At 35.6% G+C, this 18,613-nt stretch overlaps 1 protein-coding gene across 2 annotated transcripts in view; it reads left to right on the top strand.

Moving 5' to 3' along the window:
• The window catches only part of mle (dosage compensation regulator mle), a 68,066-nt gene that overhangs the window by 8,339 nt on the left and 41,114 nt on the right, over nt 1-18,613 (top strand). Inside the window, exons 4-11 of one of the 2 annotated variants that reach the window (XM_089247922.1) lie at nt 1,481-1,678; nt 1,858-1,997; nt 6,731-6,777; nt 10,086-10,222; nt 11,831-11,926; nt 13,537-13,698; nt 15,766-15,843; nt 18,266-18,385. In XM_089247922.1, the coding sequence (XP_089104048.1) occupies nt 1,481-1,678; nt 1,858-1,997; nt 6,731-6,777; nt 10,086-10,222; nt 11,831-11,926; nt 13,537-13,698; nt 15,766-15,843; nt 18,266-18,385 (978 nt within the window). Of the gene's footprint in view, nt 1-1,480; nt 1,679-1,857; nt 1,998-3,483; nt 3,503-6,730; nt 6,778-10,085; nt 10,223-11,830; nt 11,927-13,536; nt 13,699-15,765; nt 15,844-18,265; nt 18,386-18,613 lie in introns of those variants that run through there. The other variant, XM_089247924.1, reaches the window with a different exon arrangement.

Raw genomic sequence — 18,613 nt, 5'->3', positions numbered from 1 at the left:
CATGATTATGGGAGAGGGTACTGAGAGGTTTCATGCCAATGTTTGCATGTCTGCCTATTAATGACCTCGTAGTATGCCCAATAAGCTTGGAAAATACATAGAAATTGGAGCGGTTTGTTTTAACTAAGTTGCCAGGATCCTTGCTGACTTTTTATTAAAATTTTTTCCTGTGTATAATCTGTGAATTTTTAATATAAGTTAAAAACATGAATTTTTTAGCTGCATCTTATCACATAGCTGCCAAGTCTGCGAGGTTCTCTGGGAGGCTCCCGAATTTCTACTCCATCTCCCCCAGATTCCAGAGAAATTGTCATATCTCCCGAATTTCAACTATGATTGTAAGAAAAAATCCCTGCTTTTGGGGAAAATTCTCAGTTTCTCTGGAAGAAAGATGCTTTCATTTTTTTTAATCCTAGAAATGATGTCACAAATATCATGTAAATTGTCATTGCATCAAATCACAAAAAAAAAAAATAATAATTTTTTGGGATGAAGAGCCAAAATTCACCAAACAGTTCTGCATTTTGGCATCCTAAATTAGCGAGAACTTGTATCTGATGGCAGTGTTTGCCTGTACGCATCAAAATTCAATTTTATTCTAAATTTCATTGAGGAGTGAGAAGTTGTACTCCTTCACAAATTTTAAGCAACATTTTTCTTTTTTAATTTGTTCTTTCTGTTTTTCATTTAAAAAATACAACCATCTTTTTACATAAATACTCCTTAAAATTTTGGAAAAAATGAAATTACTGTTCAAAATTATTTTTTCGGATAACACCGCTAACAGGACTTAACAGGATCATATGTCCCGTTAAGTCTGTGTATTCCGTTTTAGGCCCAATTGCAATCTTTTCTGTTGGCGTTATGTGATTTGAGATGAAAAGTAATAGACAGGTAATTTAACCTACTGGTTGGCAATGATTGATCCTACAAAATGGCAATGGTCTGTTTCATAAAATACAGGACGATACAATAAATTTACACAATAAGTTGCACCCCCCCCCCCCTCTCCTGAAACATTGCCCCAGAGGGCAAACATTCTGGGTCTGTTTGGAGCTACATAACTTTGAAAAAGATCTTGCTTAAACCACAGCAGCGCTTGACAAATTCAAACAAAAGTGAGGTGCTCTCCAGATTTCATGAAAGCCAAGCTTATTTCTTTTTCAAGAAAAATGATCCAAATAACTTTTTTTTTTTAAAAACTTTTTCCAGGACTTGGCGATTCTCTTTCTGTTCTAGTAGGCTCTCAGACATCACTTCCAAAAAAATTGTAGTCCTCAGGCTCCAATAACATAGAAAATTTTATATATAGGCACAAATACCAATTTTTAACTTTGTGATCTGGCACTGAGCCCAGACTTGAGCTGAAATGTTATGAAATCTAATCCACCGTTTCTCCACCCTACTGCAGAAAACATTTTCAGAAGAACAATCTAATTTTCTCTTGTTGCTGTTTCACAATTTATTCTCAATTATATAGAATGTTCAAGCTATGGGTGGCAACACAGAGGCTTCTCCATCAGAGTTACCATCTGAAGGACCAATTCCACCTCATCTCAAAATCAAACAGGAGAGAGGTGAGTTCCCAGAGAATAACAGTTATTTGCCGTATCAAGCTGGAGTACCAACAGAGTATATGGACAAGCTTGCAGAGAAAAGGAGGGTGGAACTCAACGAGGTTTGGAAAATGATCATTTATCAATTTGTTTTTGAAAATTAATTTATCTGTGGAACACAAAATATTCTTAATGCTCTTGGACGCAAAGAACAATTTTTCAGTAAAAATGAGGATCAATATTATGTTTTGATTGTAGACAGTGATAAAAATGTTGAATATTGTGTCTTGTTTTCCGAAAGGCGGAAGATCTGGATATGAATGCTGGAATCCATGGGAATTGGACAATTGAGAATGCAAAGTCGAAATTGCATCAGTTTCTTCAAATGAATAAATTGAATCCTGAATACAAGTACAGCCAAGTGGGACCTGATCACAATAGGTTTGCAATTATATGAAAAAAAGAAAACTGTTTCGGTTAAACATTGGTTTTGTATCATTGTTTTCCTGCCAGTTGTGGCAAGGAGACACTGATGTGTACTTACAGCATTTGCCTCTCATTGCGCAGTACATTCCAGAGATGTTTTGTGGTATAAAATATTGCAGTACCTCTCAGCATCGCAAAAAAATAAAAATTTATTAGAGCTTTTTTCTAGTCTGAAAACAAATTATGAAAAAGCTGTTGAATGATTTGGAATTATGATTCCACTATGCAGGTGAAGTTTCAACAAAATATCTACAGCTGAAATGGTGCAAGTTTCTTCAGAATCTTGCACCCTTCAGCCTTCTTACAAGTGAAAAGCGCAACGATTAAATGAGAGCATCTCACGTATCTTTTGTTTTTAGACTAGAGGTTAGCTTTCTTTCTAGCAAATCTAAAGCAAAACTTCTATGATGAAAATTCCATGAAAAGCCTTTGACTTAACTCAGTTTAATAAGTCTCTGGCTTCTCGGATTATAATCATGGGTTATTTATTTGAAATTTTGATGTGTACATGTTGAAGGATGGAATGATTTGTGTATGTTTCATAGCTGCCAAGTCTTCCAGGTTTTCCTGGGAGGCTTGCAGATTTCCCTATCTTCCTGACTCCCAAAAAATTCTTATATCTCCCGAATTTCAACAGTGATTAGGCAAAAACTTCCTACTTTCAGAGGAAAAAAGTTATTGTTTAAGAATTTACATGGAAAAATTCTGTTGCCTGTGTTTGTTATTGGGCCAGAAGGGAAATTTTTTTTATTGGCCTGAAGGGAATACGGTAAAATCTGTCTATAACAGTACTGTAGCAATCTAGAAAACATTGTTATAGACAGATTATCATTGTAGGTAGTATAAACATTTGTATTATTCGCTATTGAATAGAAATTCTGCTAGGATCAAAGAAAATATTGTGACAGGCAGATAAACCATTATAGGCAGTATCCTTATACACAGGTTTCACTGCGTTAGCATTCAGATAAAATTCTGGTATTAGGGTATTTTACATAGCATTTTTTTTTCATACTTAAAATAAAAAAATTTAAATTAGAATATCTTTTAAAATGTGAGGATGTGATATTTTTGATTAGATTACCACAGTGTAGACTCAATATTTCTCTAACACTAACAGTTGACATTATCAGGCGATATTGTAGTGTTTGTGCTGTCAGTTTCACCTAATATCTTCTTGGTTATGCCAACAGGTGGTGTTAGAGAATTGTATCGATACTCAAACTCACTCGTCCCTTAGCTTGAGAAAAAAAAATCTTTTTCATGTTTTTGTTTATTCTTATTGTTTCCTGAGTGTGTGAATGGGCATGTGTATGATCATTTTGATGATGAAAATGATTTTAAATGAACATTTAATTTAGATGCAACTGAATGAGGTGGAATTTGACTTTGATGCTGTGAGTTATTTGGCCATAGTTTGTTGTGCACTTTCTTTCTCTGGAATGTACTGCTTTCGAGAGGTCAGTGTTTTTTCATGTGAATATGTGGAATTTTTTTTTAAGCTGTGTCAAACTTATAAATGTGAGTAAATATCTGTATATTGATTCTTTTGGAAAGGTTCAAAATTCTCATAACACCTTTGAGAAGAGATAGAAAAAATCATTATTAATCACATTCACATGGGAAAAACATGGCTGATAATGTCACCCATAGATAGCACTGATTAGTAATGTACCAAGTAGGCAATTGAGATTTCTTTCTGTGGAGGACCTTCAAATTCTTGCTTTGCAAAATATCTTTGGCCTCTGAAATCTACCTTGTAGCAAGAATGTCATTGCTGCTATTAGTAGTGATATATGTTTAACACTGACAATGTCATAGATTTTTTTTGAAAACGATGACTTCAGAGTTTAGTGTTACTATATCAGTATTGGTTTTTGCCACAAGGCACATTTCAGAAACAACAAAGGTTTTGTGTATTACGGCTTTGAAAGTTGTTGGCAAAAAAATGTCCCTGTTGGGCCATCTGGATTGAATGATGTATTACCTTACCATCCATCCATCTTCAAGTAGTGCTTCTGATCATACTTTCTCAAATGAATATGGTTAATTTTGATGTTCTCTATCTCCAGTAAAAAATTTTAACAGAGTTTTGAACCACCCTGCATCCATGAGAGATGTCTACAGGCATCAAAATTCGCTTTCATGGCCATGAAGATGATAAAAACGCAACTTGCACCAAGTTGGGGTGATGTTGTAAATTTTGTTTAGATGAATGGCAGTAGTACAATATGTTAATTTATGAAGTTGTGAAGCTTTCAATGACATAATTTATATTGTTTTCAGTAAATTATTATTTGTAAGTTGCAGCCTAATCATAGATGTATTTTATATTTTATTTTCATATGAATTTTTTCCTGCTTAATATTAAAAACCATGAATAGCTTAAAAATTACTTTTTCTTCAGTGCTTTGAGGGCAAATCAAAGATAAACTGGAGTTATCTCATAATTTTTCAAAGTAATAAAATAGTACAAAAATAACGCCTCACTTTTCTACATAATTTCTAGATTTTGAGGTATATTTTTTCCAAAGAAATTGGGAGTATTTTAATCCCTTCCTCAAAGAAAGGAGAGGGGTGTTGTGCGAAAGCTGCTTTACTTCACAAGTGTAGCCTTCAAGATGCTACTTTTGATTAGTTTTGTGTGCATGTGCACTATATGGATTATTACAACAAGAATTATACAGAGCTGTATGGGAAGGTTTCCTGGTGTGAGGATGATGCAATTTCAATTTTATTTTGTCATAACTGCTTGCACAGGAGCGATAAGGGTGCTATGATCATTTGACCCCGCACAAAATTTGAGAGAAAAAATATCTGTATAACAATGTAGATACATAGTTTTTTCTTTCAAATTCTGAAAAAATAATCACCACATTGTGGCCGTGATATGATGTTTCTTGTGTGAACCAACATAAAGATAATCTCTGTAGTGGGAGTGGCCCTACAGGGGCAGTCCTGTACCATCTTGCCACATTCTCAGTGGGGGGGGGGGGGACAACTCTCCTAAACTTCTCCAATTACAGAGTTACAGCCAAGAAAAAACAATCAGAGATCATAAAAATAATAATGAAGATAAAAGAGAAAAAAAGTAAAAAAAGATTTAACGAGCTGGAATCAAACCAGTAACCTTTGGATGGTCAACTGGTCGCATTATGATGTCCCAGGTTCCAACCCTACCGTTGCCACTGTGGTGGTCGGCTGAAGTTGGTTTTCTGTGGTTCCTGACTTTGAAGTGTGAATGCAACTTATCTCCCCATTTAAACAGTCTCGCCACAAAAAGCAACAGGCCTATAACTGTACAATTATTCAGTTCTTACACTTCACTCATAGTTAGAAAACATGATGGCAGACAGCAGCACTGAGAATCCAAACACACAACAAGTATTACACAAACTTCACAACACAGACACACATTCCAACATGTACCAATTTGTTAGAAGTTTTGCATAAGAATATAGACGAGATGCATGTGTGGTTTAGTGATAGTAATAGTGCGTATGTGTGATAAATTTATCAGAAGTAGCTTCTTTAGAGGCTAGACGTTTCTCTCTACTTCTGCATCATCGATGAATTACTGTTTTCCCAATGACTCTTCACATGGTTCAAACAAATGGTGATTGCAGGCAGGATAAATCCAGACTAAGGAGGATGTTCCAGAGCTGACCAGTGAACAGGCTTCAGCTTTTTAGTTGATGTAGCAGTGTGTCACTTTGCATTGTCGCAGAGAAGAATGTCATTAGGAACACACCAAGCACACTCTTTTCTGTACTCAAGGATTGAGGCCATCCTCAGTAATTGATTGAGCTCTCCTGTTGATGCTATTTCAGATGTATTTATGTCGCCATCTACTTTGATAATTTCATTAACACAAATGTGCATTGCAGTGATGCTCATTCCTGATGAGGCTCATTTTGTACTTTCTTTCAAACTGAGCACAACTCAGGTCTATCACCATTAATGGGCGATTTACTACCTAGTGACTTGTGCCGGGGGTGTAACTGTGTGTGTACCTAACAGTCTGAGTGCATATGTAGTGTTGTATTTGATTTTACAATGCTTCCATCTATATTTCAGAAGGGAAGCTAGTGATGTGTTATGATTGAATTACATATTTGTGCTGTTTGTAGGTCTGTTGCTCTCTGTGGCAAGACTTTTTAATGGGGAGATCGGCTCACATTCGCGCCTTGAAGGCTCATTTTGTACTACATTATTCCCTGATTAAAAAAAAAAAAAAATTCATAGTGATCTTGCAGGATTGGTCAAAAAAAAAAATGCTATATTTAATTTTTTGACAGTTTTGTAAAAACAATCGTGACAGCATCTGTACTGGAAAGTACGACTTCACGTATTATGATGAAAATTGTTTGTTCGGGTCTTTCCGTTTGAGTTAATTCTCAATGTTTCCCCAACAGGAGAATTGATAAAACTGAATCAAAGTCAAGTTTTCCGGAGTCTCGGGTTATATTTACGTACACGAGTGGCTTGACATCCACTATTGGTCAGTTGATCCTATGGCTGGCAGCGAATTGAAAACAATTCTTTTGCTGGGAGAACCTGATTGGCTAAGAGATAACTCCACATCTCTCAGCCAATCAGGTTCTCAGTGAAATAAAGATACAGTGCGCTGCCATGCATGTGTGTACATGAATGATCTCATTCCATTTTATGCTTGCATATTTTTTCAGGAGTTTTATCTGTGAATTGACTATTTTTGTTCGAAAGCTGGGCAGAAGTAAGTATATTTTGCAAATTTAATTCTGACAATTTTTTCCCCCTAACAAAATAGGAGCTTGAGTTCTTATATTTTTATTTCCTTTTTATTCTAACTTTTCTACACAGTATAATCCAGCCATAGCAAGTGCAGCTCAAGGAATCTCTGGATATAATGAATGAACTTTTCTGTCTTTTTTTATTCTGTGCATGAAATGTTATTTGAAACGGCTGTAGCAAAAAACATGAAAAATATTGAAATTAGATATAACCATCTTCATCAGTGCCTTTTTGACCAGGAGTTTTGAATCTAGGGTGTTCATGTTACATTACTGCACTTGGTTTCCTATGTTTTGCCTATCTTTTCCTCTGTCTTCCAAATTAAGCCTATGGAAGGCAAAAAATTGTCTGGGCTGCAAACTTATTTCGGAGAGCATAAATTTATTCGGAAGTTTGGAAAGGAAAGGAAGATTGAACTGAAAGTAACAAACTGATAATGCTTAGTACAATCATGATTTCATGTATCGCATGAGATGTTCTCACATTTTGGTAAGCTTGACTGGTCTAAGTTATTCCACACCCCTCCCTCTTTAGTCATCTTTTAGAACTAGATAGAATGAAATCCATAATTATAAAAGTAATTGATCCTTGATATGTAGTGTATCCTCTTTATACCATCAACATTGAGGACCCTGAAAAAAAGTGATTGTAGAAGAGAAATGACAAAAGAAGTTATCAAAATTTCTTTTTTATATTTCAAGTGGGAAAAAAATCCATCAGCAATTCTAAGGCTGCTTCTCAGGATGGTTTTAAAATCGGTACATTTTAGCGTGAATGAGTTGTTCACTTGCTCATAATTTGTAATGCACTGTCATTTCCGGGTCTAGGTCAATTCGTCGCGATCAACTTGTCGCGTGACAATTCGTCGCAATCAATTTGTCGCAGCGTCAATTCGTCGTGCTACAAACTCGTTGCGGTACGAATTTGTCGCAGAGTCAGTTCGTCGCGGTACAAATTTGTCGCAGACTCATTTCGTCGCGGTACAAATTTGTCGCAGAGTCAGTTCGTCGCGGTACGAATTTGTCGCAGAATCAGTTCGTCGCGGTACAAATTTGTCGCAGAATCAGTTCGTCGCGGTACAAATTTGTCGCAGAGTCAGTACGCCGATCAAATAAATTTTCAAAATTCAGTTTTCATGGTATTCATGCCACACTTCCCGCTTTCTGGCGGGATCTCCATTTCTCGCAGCGAGTGGCGTTGGGCGAACACACGAAGATGATAAATTACGATAAAATAAATTTTCAAAATTAAATTTTCACCGTATAAGCCGCACTCCCGCTTTCTGGCGGGATCTCCATTTCTCGCAGCGAGGGGTGTTGCGGGAACACACCAAGATGATAAATTAGGATCAATGCCCATCCCAAAGCACAATTTGCCTAAGGGGTCATTCAAGTATTACGTCAGGATCGGGGAGGGAGTTTCGGATTTGTTGACTTTTGATGGCGGGGGGGGGGGGGTTTGAAGGTCGCTTACGTCATCAACCACCCCTTTTTGAAGATATGAAATATTCTAAGCTGCTGGTGAAATTTTGCTGACGGGGGAGGGGATGGGGGTCAGTGTTTTGCTGACAAGGGGGAGGGGGTCAAAAATGGCTGAAAATCTGCTTACGTAATACTTGAATGGCCCTAATTCACTATTGAATATGTATCTGCCATGTAGGGAATACATCTTTGAGGAATTTTTTACCGACAATATATCTAAGGCTAGCATTACACTATGAAAGTGTTCTAAAAGTCCTTTTATAAAACTTGAAAAATTCAACCAATAAGATTATCGGTTGCATTTGCTCGAATGTAACCTATGAACTTTATTGGTTGGATTTTTTGAGTTTTTAACTTGAGCAACTTATCCGGTGCAAATTAAATTTTGAAAATGTATGTGATCGCAATTTATCATCTCGGTGTGCGCCCCAACTCCCCTCGTTACGAGTAATGGAAATCTCGAGAGAAAGCGACAAGTGTGGCTTATCTGGTGAAAATGAAATATTAATTTAATTAAATTATTAATTATTTCAGGTTCTTGTGGAGATACTGTAGTGGTTAATGTTGGTGGGAGTCTCGATTCCACATGGGACAGATACAAGTTTACACTTAAAGAGAGCTTCCGCTGTACTGTAATTTGGGGAATATCATAAACACCGACATTTTTTTACAGAATTTTAAAATTTTATCATAGAAAAAATGATTTTTTTAACATTTACAGTAATTGAATAATAAAACATTAATATCAATTGTAATTTTAATTTCGATGATTTTTTTCGAAATGACAAAAACAAAAATTTAGTAAACTCTGTGCATTTCTTGATGGAAAAAAACTTTTCTTCATGTTTATTTTTTCACGTATGAGACAAAAAACCTACATACAGATCGCGTGACGAGTTGACTCTGCGATAAATTGACGTCCCGACGAATTGGTTACACGACAAATTGTCACTGCGACGAATTGGCTCTGCGACGAATTTGTATCGCGACGAATTGGCTCTGCGCCGAATTTGTATCGCGACGAATTGGCTCTGCGACGAATTTGTATCGCGACGAATTGGCTCTGCGACGAATTTGTACCGCGACGAATTGGCACTGCGACAAATTGATGCGCGACGAGTTGAGCGCGACAAGTTGAGTGCGACAAATTGACCGGCTACGGTCATTTCCGTAGTTAGTTGCCACAATTTTCAACATTATCTTGAGATACCAAGAGCTGAATTTTTCCCCAGTAAAAGAAAAACAAATTTTCACATTAAAATAAACATTGAGGTGTTATTAACTATCCTATTCCCCCCCCCCCCTCCCCCGGACTATTTACACTATTTTTTTGTCAAGTACAGTAAAACCCCTCTTAATGGATAACAGTCTTTTACAGCCAAATAATAATTTTCCTACTCATAATAAAAGTGCATTTCAAACTCCTGGTTAACGGTCACCTTTTTTACTGACAAATTTTTTTGTCCGGCCAGTGTCCGCACAAGAGAGGTTTTACTATATTACAGTGAAACCTTGTTTGCATGAAACTGGAGGGTTCAAGAAAATAATTTTTCACCGTCTAAATTTCATGTTATCCAATGAATTCTAAAAACCTTTCACTGTGACAAAACTTACCATATTTTTTGCAATAGTTAATATTTTGCATTACCAAGATATATATATATTTTCCCCCTCATTGTGTCGACATACCAAATCATTGGTTCTCTGGAGTGTTACAACAGGGTTTGACAATACATATATTTTTACCATATAGGTTTTCATACTCAATTTTCTTCTTTTCTCCTTTCAGATATTTCAGCTAGGGAACATGGCTCAAACAAACAAGTGGCTTCAAAATCAGTTGCTTTGTCACTTGTCCGCCAGTTGTATCATCTCAATGTAATAGAAGCATACACCGGAATTGTCAAGAAAAAAGAATCTGATAAGGTACATGAAATTACAAATTTGTAAAACTTATTTAATGAGTTTTAAACTGCATTTGGGGCTTAAAACTACATTCAAATGTTTAATTTATCCTCTTTGTTCCAGAGATTCCATATGGGTACCTTCATTTTTAATGGTTTTAATGATTCTTTTTTCAAGTTAAGACGAAGTATGCATAAAGGTACCCAACTAATGATACTAGTATATTGAACCAAATTCATAAAAAAAACAAATTAATTAAAAGGCATTTTGACATAAACATGAATCAGTCAATTTTTTAATGGTTAGTTTTGGCTCGGGTCTGAAAAGGATGGAGCAGTGGGTCATACTAGAGCCGCTGTGGTGGTCGAGTGGTCATAGTGACGGACTCACTTCGCGAGGTTCTGGGCTCAAATGCCACAATGGTGGTCAGCTGAAGTTGATTTTCTGTGGTTCCCAACTTCAAGGCACGAATGCGAGTCTATCTCCCTTTTAAAAAGTCTCGCCACAGAGAGCAACAGGCCTACAAACAGTACAAATATAATTTATTCATAACACATCACTCGCTTCTCTTTTGAAATATAGATGGAAGCACTGAAAAAGCAAACACAAAACTACATACGCACTCAGACTGTTAGGTACACACACAGTTACACTTCTGGCACAACTCACTAGATAGTAAATCGCCCATAGATGGTGATAGGCCTGAGTTGTGTGCTGGATTTGAAAGAAAGAAAAAGGGTCATACTAGAATGCCATTTTGTTGTATTCATAACTTTTTTAGGTTGATTTTTAAAATAAAGAAGGAAAAAAACCTATGCTCTCTTACCAACTTAAATACCCTTATGAGAATTTAAATAGAGTCAAAATAGAAAATCCAGAGAAAATACAAAATTTAAATAATAGAATACCAAGAAATTTCTTTTCATATGAAAAAAAAATTGAGGTTAGCTTTGGGGTTGAATTGGCTAATATTGGTGGGTTATTCTCAGTGCTTTGCAGTGGTTCTTTTATGGATGCAGAATCAGGGGGGTCTAGTCACACTTTTTTGGTAAGGTTCAGTTTTTGTGAACATTTTCCTTACTTTTGTGAAATTATTCATTAATTTTCTTAAAATAAGTAATTTTTGGGAAGTGAAATAATCTAGTCTGTCACCAAAGAAATGAAATGCCAAATTTATGGTTTCGTAAATTTTTATTTCGTGAAGGTTCCAGACAGCGGACCGAAATTATGACTGGCAGATCCCTGAAAATAGCTTACTGAACTATTCTGGGGAGCCACAGATAAAATATGACTATTAGTTCAAGGGAGCCGTGGGTCACAAAAGGTTGAAAAGTGCTAGTTTAAAGGATTGTGGGGGTGTTAATTGGAGTTCACTGGGGGAGAGATCGGGGTGAAAAAATGATAAACAGGAATTTCACGGGGGGGGGGGGGGGAGGGAAGGTGCAGCATAGTAAAAAAAATTAGAAATTACTGTAAAAGATGGAACCTAAAGGGGATGTAGCCTATATTGTTACTAAACATTTTTTATGAAAGGGTTGATACTGTTCTTTTAAAATTAAAATTACAAAGGTTTTGCTATATATTTACTTTGATTGTAATAAATTTTAAATCTTTTTGATATATTTGTAGCTAGAGCCATATGATGTTAGCGTTGACCCAGCTCTGATTGCAGAGGTAGAAGATGTTTTGCAGGCATTGGAAATTCATCCAGTTGACATTCCTGAGGCGAGTACTCTCAATTATTTTAAATAATTTCATTTATGCGTAAGTGCATAATAATAACACACGTGCTCATAGATCTTAAACAAAATGTCATTGAGATATATAATTTTTTCTGGTACCTTAACTCTTCCCAAGGCCATGGGAAGTATACTTCACACCAAATTCATAAATTTTTAAATGTCCATGGCAGGGTCTAACTTTAACTTGATGACGTCATGGGCAAAAGAGGTATTTGGGGAGCTTTGACTGATCGAAGAGGTTTGATATGTCAGCAGATACAGTTCTGTTGTTTGTAAACACATCAAAAAAGGATACATTCTTTACAATGAGAAATGCAATGTAAAGTTTCCCATGAAATATCTTACAATAAATGCTTCTTTGCACTCTCATATAGGAAAAATCACCAATAATGTCATCAAAATCTAATTTTTGAGTTACCTTGGCTTCAATACACAAAAAGCTAAAGATGACAGTTTTTATTGTAAAAGACTTGAATGAACCGATGATTTAATCCTTTTCAATAAAAATGATCTTTCTCCAGAACAGTTTGATATTGGTGATGGTGTCAATGATGATTCAGTGCTGTCTCAGCATTTGGAAACATCTCTTCTAAACCTCTAACATTATTTAACATTTGTGTCATCAATCAGAACTAAGGATGAAAATTATTGCAGTTCATGTAAAAAAGTGTCCAAGATCATATGCATAAAGTTTTGCATTGCAAATATACAGAATCTTTATGAAGGTTTGGGGATTTCCTTTTGATCAAGCATGCAAACCTTGTCATTGTTTCATAAATCATTTCACAGTCAAAAAGATATAAAATTGAGGAATCAAACAAAAGACTGACACATTCTTTCATCGTGGAGTTAGTATTGCAATAGGATCATTTTGTACATGGCTGTGTAAAGTCTATTACTGAATGGTATAATATTAAAATTTATATTTTATAGGATTTGTTAATAATGGGCACTTTGGAAATAGTATGTGCTTTATAGAAAGTTCTTTGATTTTCCAAAATTTTATTAAATAAATTTTATAAAAATTTGAATGAAATTTACAATATATGCTATATTATAAATTTGGGGCCCCTCTTAAAATATGTTTATGCGGAAATCGGGCCCTGGTCCATGGTTGGCTATTTTACTACCTCTCATTAGAGCTACCATCTATGAATAACTTCAGAAACAACAAAAAATAATTATATAAATCTAAAAAAATAATTTTTCCAAAATCAATTTTATCTAACTAGCTTAGTGAATTTCTTTTCTTAAATCAGTCTCAATTCCAAAAATATTTTAATGTACCATTAGTAGAAAAAAATGGCCCTTTAAAAAGGGTTAATGTAGCTGGACCATGATATGATGAACCTTGACTTAATAAAAACTTTGATCCCATTTGGTTTGTTGAATCAGGTTTCATTCCATTTGTATTTTTATGAATGTATGTGAGTATATATAGAAAACTTCTATTCAACAAAATCAGATACAAACTGAAGGATAAAATTTTAAAACAAGTCTGGTCATGAAAAGGAAATAAGAAATTTTATTGTCTATGAATCTTTGTGGTTTGCAATAATGCTGATACATATGTTATGACTTTTTTTTTAATAGACCCTAAATCCAGAAGAACCATTTTCTGTGATGATAGCGAAAAATGTTGATGTTGATAATCAGGCAAGACCTCATCCCGGAGGTGTGGTTCCTTGGTCTCCACCTCAGCAAAATTGGAACCCTTGGACTAGTTGCAATATTGATGAAGGTCCTCTTGCTTTGGTAATGTTTCAAATTTTTACATTTATGTGACAGGTTTTTCTGTTGTTTTAACCAGTTTAAACCATCATGTCAAAAACCTCAGTTATTGCAATCGAATATTAATATTTACATCTGTAATACACACACACTGTGTATGTGCTATTTTGATAAGACATTCCAAAGCAAGTTTTAAAGACATTGTTCTTGAAATTGGTTTTATTTTTATGAATGTATGTGCTTATGGCAGTGGTTCCCAATCTTTTCAAGCCACTGAGCACTTTTGAGGCAAAAAGCTGAACTCAGAGCATTGACATTAATGCCGGAAGTCATGCTTTACCTGTGTGCAACTAAGATTTAGTTTCAATGTATGCTATGACCATGTCCAGATTTAAACAAAAATTTTCCATTTTGGAAAACGAAAGTAAATTTTTTAAATAACTTTTTATTTAGTCAAATTGGCAGTCTTCTAAATTGATAACTTTTTTTTTGTGCCAATTTTTATATAATCATAGTTATTCTACCAACTGGTAGAATGATAGGTAATTCTGCCCATTCTTTTCCAAGAGCTGCTTCATAGCTGAGGGTTTACACAACTTATTGTGGAAGGACGTGGACAGGGTGGCAAGCGTTCTCAGATGACCCAATTTGCCAGTAGAACAGATCAACCCTCCCCATATCAGATCGAATAAGGCAGCAAACGGTACCACCAGCCCCCAAGAAATGTTGCCAGAGTATGGAAATGCAAAAGATTTCACTAACAACAATAACGACACAGACTTTCTTCCACAGTCACTGGTGGCCCAAGGTGCCACACAAGGACATGGGATAGAGAGTTATTTAATATGTATGTTCTTAAACTTACGTGGATATTTAAGTTTTTGCACCCATATCTTCTTCATAGTTATATTTTTCTGTGGTCCCCACGCACTTGTTGTGCACCGTCCCATGTACTATTTTGTTTTTTCCAATGTGTCTACAGTGTTTTGATATTTCATTTTCCGTAGTCCCCACATATTTGTTTTTCACCGTCTACTGTACATCTTTGCACTCTTCAGCCAACCACCTTTGTGTCACAAACAGGATTCAAACTGCATCCTCATGAGATTCTAGCACAATACCCACAGGTTTAAATTATTAATTAGTATCTAGAACTGGGCTTTTAGCGTTGTGTCAGTGAGAAGTATATGGTGAGAGTAGATGAAACGAGTGGGAAAACTACAGAGCAGCACGATTAGCCTTGGGTGATCGCTATCAAAAACTGCTCAGCTGGATTGTACATTGTTATGAGGTCAGATATTCACAAATTAGATTACCACCCAGCTGAATGAGGAATTCAGTGGAACAGCCTGTATATGAACTGTGCAATGTATACTTCACTGTAGGAAACCAAAAACTCATAGATTATCAATTAAAACTCATAGCTAGATTAATGCTCTTATAATGGGAATTTCTAGGAGGTATGGGCTACTACTAAACCATACATGCACCTCATCTATATTTCTCTGCAGAACTTCTAACAATATGGTAGGAGGTATAGGCTAGAACATACAGTGAACAGACTATCAGCCATTAGAATAGTTGCAATATTCCTATCTCTAAGTATACTATGTTGTTGTGCAGCTAAAACTATGACCCAACATACCGTATTGAAATCGTACAAGTTTATCGGGATTCAATGATGGCATGATGCAGAACTGTCTTAACCTGTCAGGGTTAAGTGCAGAAATAAATAACTGGATTCTTTTTGCACGCTGGTCGAATAAATGCCGAGTTCAGTTCAAAAACAAAACCTCAAAAGTTTGCTCCAATATGTTTTATAATATTAAAAACATGCTTTCGTTGATTCAAAAGAAACAGTGCTCCCAGCTTTAACCTATTGTGTTAAAATACTTTGGAAAAAATGATTTATTCAATTTAAATCATTTTCCAGTCTCTTCACAAAGCACCCAAAAATCCTTGGCAGAGAAGAGTTTGAGAACCCCAGGCTTATGAAAATGTTGATTGGTGCACGTTGAGTATTTGTGGGTTATTTCATCAGTGTATAGATTTAATAAATAAATTAAAAGCTTTTTGTTTCTGTATTTTCAGATGCCTCTTAACCAGATAAGTGCAGATATGAAAACAGAATATGACAAAAGGATGGAGAATGACGCATCATTGCACAAGGTAATTTTGATGCAAATAATTTTTTTTTGAAAATTAGTTTATAATTAATGGAATTTTATAAAAAAAAAAAAAAAAAGATAAGACCTTCAGTTTTCTTTCACGAATTGTTCTGTTGGTCTACTGCGAAAACGGAGCTACCGGGAGGAAAAAGGGGCAACTGCCTCAGCTGCAAATTTCAAGGGGAACAAAAACACGTATAAAATTATTAAATTTAATAGTAGAGAGGGGGGGGGCAGAGCAAAACCATATTTGCCCCTCCCCTCCGCCCAAAAATCGTAGTTTTGATCCTGGTTTACATAGTCAGTGATACATGCTGATCTTCTAGTGTGACTTTTCAGCATGACGCTGCTTTTTTGGCCCTTGAATGTGACAATCACACAGCCCGATAATATTCCTATCAACTGCACAGCTTTCACCTACCAGTTCCTTAACGAGAAGTTAATCTTTTAGGTATCGTATGCTAGCTGAGGTCTGTACAATGTGCAATGAGAGATATTATCTAAAGAAAAGCCTTGCCAAAGCTTTTACTGTTTCAGGAAATTCCAAAATATGCATGCATGCACTATAGCATATGCTAGTGATTTGGAAAATGAATGGTAGTGTATTCACTATAAAATATATGTTATTCTATGTACCAGGATTTGACAAATCAAAAAATAATTTCAGCCAAGTTTCATAGGAGGTATGTGCATTTAAAGAAAAATTGCCCAAAATAATGTCTTTAATTTTTTTAATTTTTTGGAACTTAGTGATGCCCTCTCTGTGTTGGTAAACACTGTGACATAATTTTAAAAAAATGTGTTGTCTTCAGATTTCAATTTAGATAGATATACATATTTCCTTTATTTAAAATTGTGAAACACAGTTACAAAACATTTAGAGACTAAGCAAGCTTGTGAGCCCACAAAACAGTAACTGATACATATCTATGACATGAATGTCGCTCTCCACTTGTTAATACAAGATATACAGAAGACTGGATGTTGTGAAGATATTTATTATTTCAGATGTTAATTTTTTAAGGAAGGAAAAAACTCAATCTAGCTTAGTGGTCAGAGCACTCGTCCGGCAATCGAGGGATCCGGGTTCGTCTCCCGGTAGAGGCAGAGATGAGTTTTTTCCTTCCTTAAAAAAAAAATTAACATCTGAAATAATAAATATCTTCACAACATCCAGTCTTCTGTATATCTTGATACATATCTATCAGCATAAATAATAATGAAAAAAAAGAAAAAAAAATCCACATATATATAAACACCAAGAAATAAGTGGCAACAAGAATAGAGTCGATAGACAAAAAAAAAAATTGGCATTTAGCAGTGTATGCAAGATAAGAGAAGATTACATTGCAATGCCAAATTGATAATTTAAATTTTCTTGAGTTAACCAAGATTTTAAAATTGATAAAAAAAAAAAGATGTACATGAAGATTGTTGGCTTACTAACTGAGGAAGTAAATTAAATATTTTGGCATCTAAATAAAGGAAAAATTTTTAGAAACGAGTTTAATTTTTCTTTGGTACCTGTATAGTATGACATCTAAATTGTATTACAGATTTATGTGATCACACTTGTAAATTTGTAGGTGCCATTGTGACCTACCACCTAAAATTGGTAAAAAACCTGCTTAGAAATACAATTTTTTTTGCAAGATGCTAGGCGGTGATCAAAAACTGGAAGCACGGCCCCCATCCAGTTGCTAATGCAGAATTTTTTTTTTGGAAATGCTTGCTCAGTCTTACCAATCATCTGTCACAAACTCTACTAATAAGACTCTTTGTAAGCATAATCAGATTAAGGAAACAGTTATTTTCCGGATATGATGCTGAGGCAAATTCGGAAAGAAAAGTCATCTTGTCTCCGCCGGGACTCGAACCCAGGCCCTCTTGCATACCGGGCAAGCATGCTACCATCTACACCACTAGAGACATGACCCTGCCTTCCTTATTTCACGCCCTGTGGCGTGAGGTGCTGAAGTAGAGGCATTAGTAGCCTCTCTTAACTTCCGGAAATGGCCCCCTGGTGGGACGGTTTTAGAGTGAGATATGTGGCTTTTTTCTCAGCCCGAAATATCAAGGAAACAGTTATTTTCCGGATATGATGCTGAGGCGAACTCGGAAAGAAAGGTCATCTCGTCTCCACCGAGACTCGAACCCAGGCCCTCTTGCATACCAGTATCTTGCATCTTCCGGTATGCATCATATCCGGAAAATAACTGTTTCCTTGATATCTCGGGCTGAGAAAAAAGCCATATATCTCACTATAATCCGATTAGTTCTTTCTTGCTATTACCAAAACCTATTTTTTGTCTTTAATATTTCTTGATTTCACATAGCTTGCATGAAAATTGTTTTTTCCCTTGTTTAAAATTGTTCAGTTGTGTGATTCTCATGTAAAACTAACGTGGATGTTATTTAAATAGATGCTGGACATGAGAAAAGAATTGCCTGTCTATCAGTTTCGGGAACAGATTTTGGATATGATTAATAACAACTCTGCTGTCATCATTAGAGGTGCAACTGGCTGCGGAAAAACTACTCAAGTAAAATCCTTTCATATTTATTTATATGGCTGAATTTCCTTGATTTCAAATGAAGTAAATCACAGATATATCCTTCAGTATTTATATGTGTATACCTGTATAGGTGACCCCTGTATAACATGGCATTCCTAGGCTTGGATTTGCTTTAACATAGTGTCAGGGATGCAAGAGCTGTGCCAAACTGTGCCAAAACGGTTGTCTTGCTACATAGTGCGCCAAGGTGCTGAA

Source organism: Pholcus phalangioides, unplaced genomic scaffold (assembly GCF_987345545.1).
Source record: "Pholcus phalangioides strain wild (caught in Gottingen) unplaced genomic scaffold, Ppha-v1.0 ptg000018l_1, whole genome shotgun sequence".
Taxonomy (NCBI): Eukaryota; Metazoa; Arthropoda; class Arachnida; order Araneae; family Pholcidae; genus Pholcus; species Pholcus phalangioides.
Note: the sequence above shows the minus strand (reverse complement) of the source record. Positions and strands in the feature narration are given on the sequence as shown.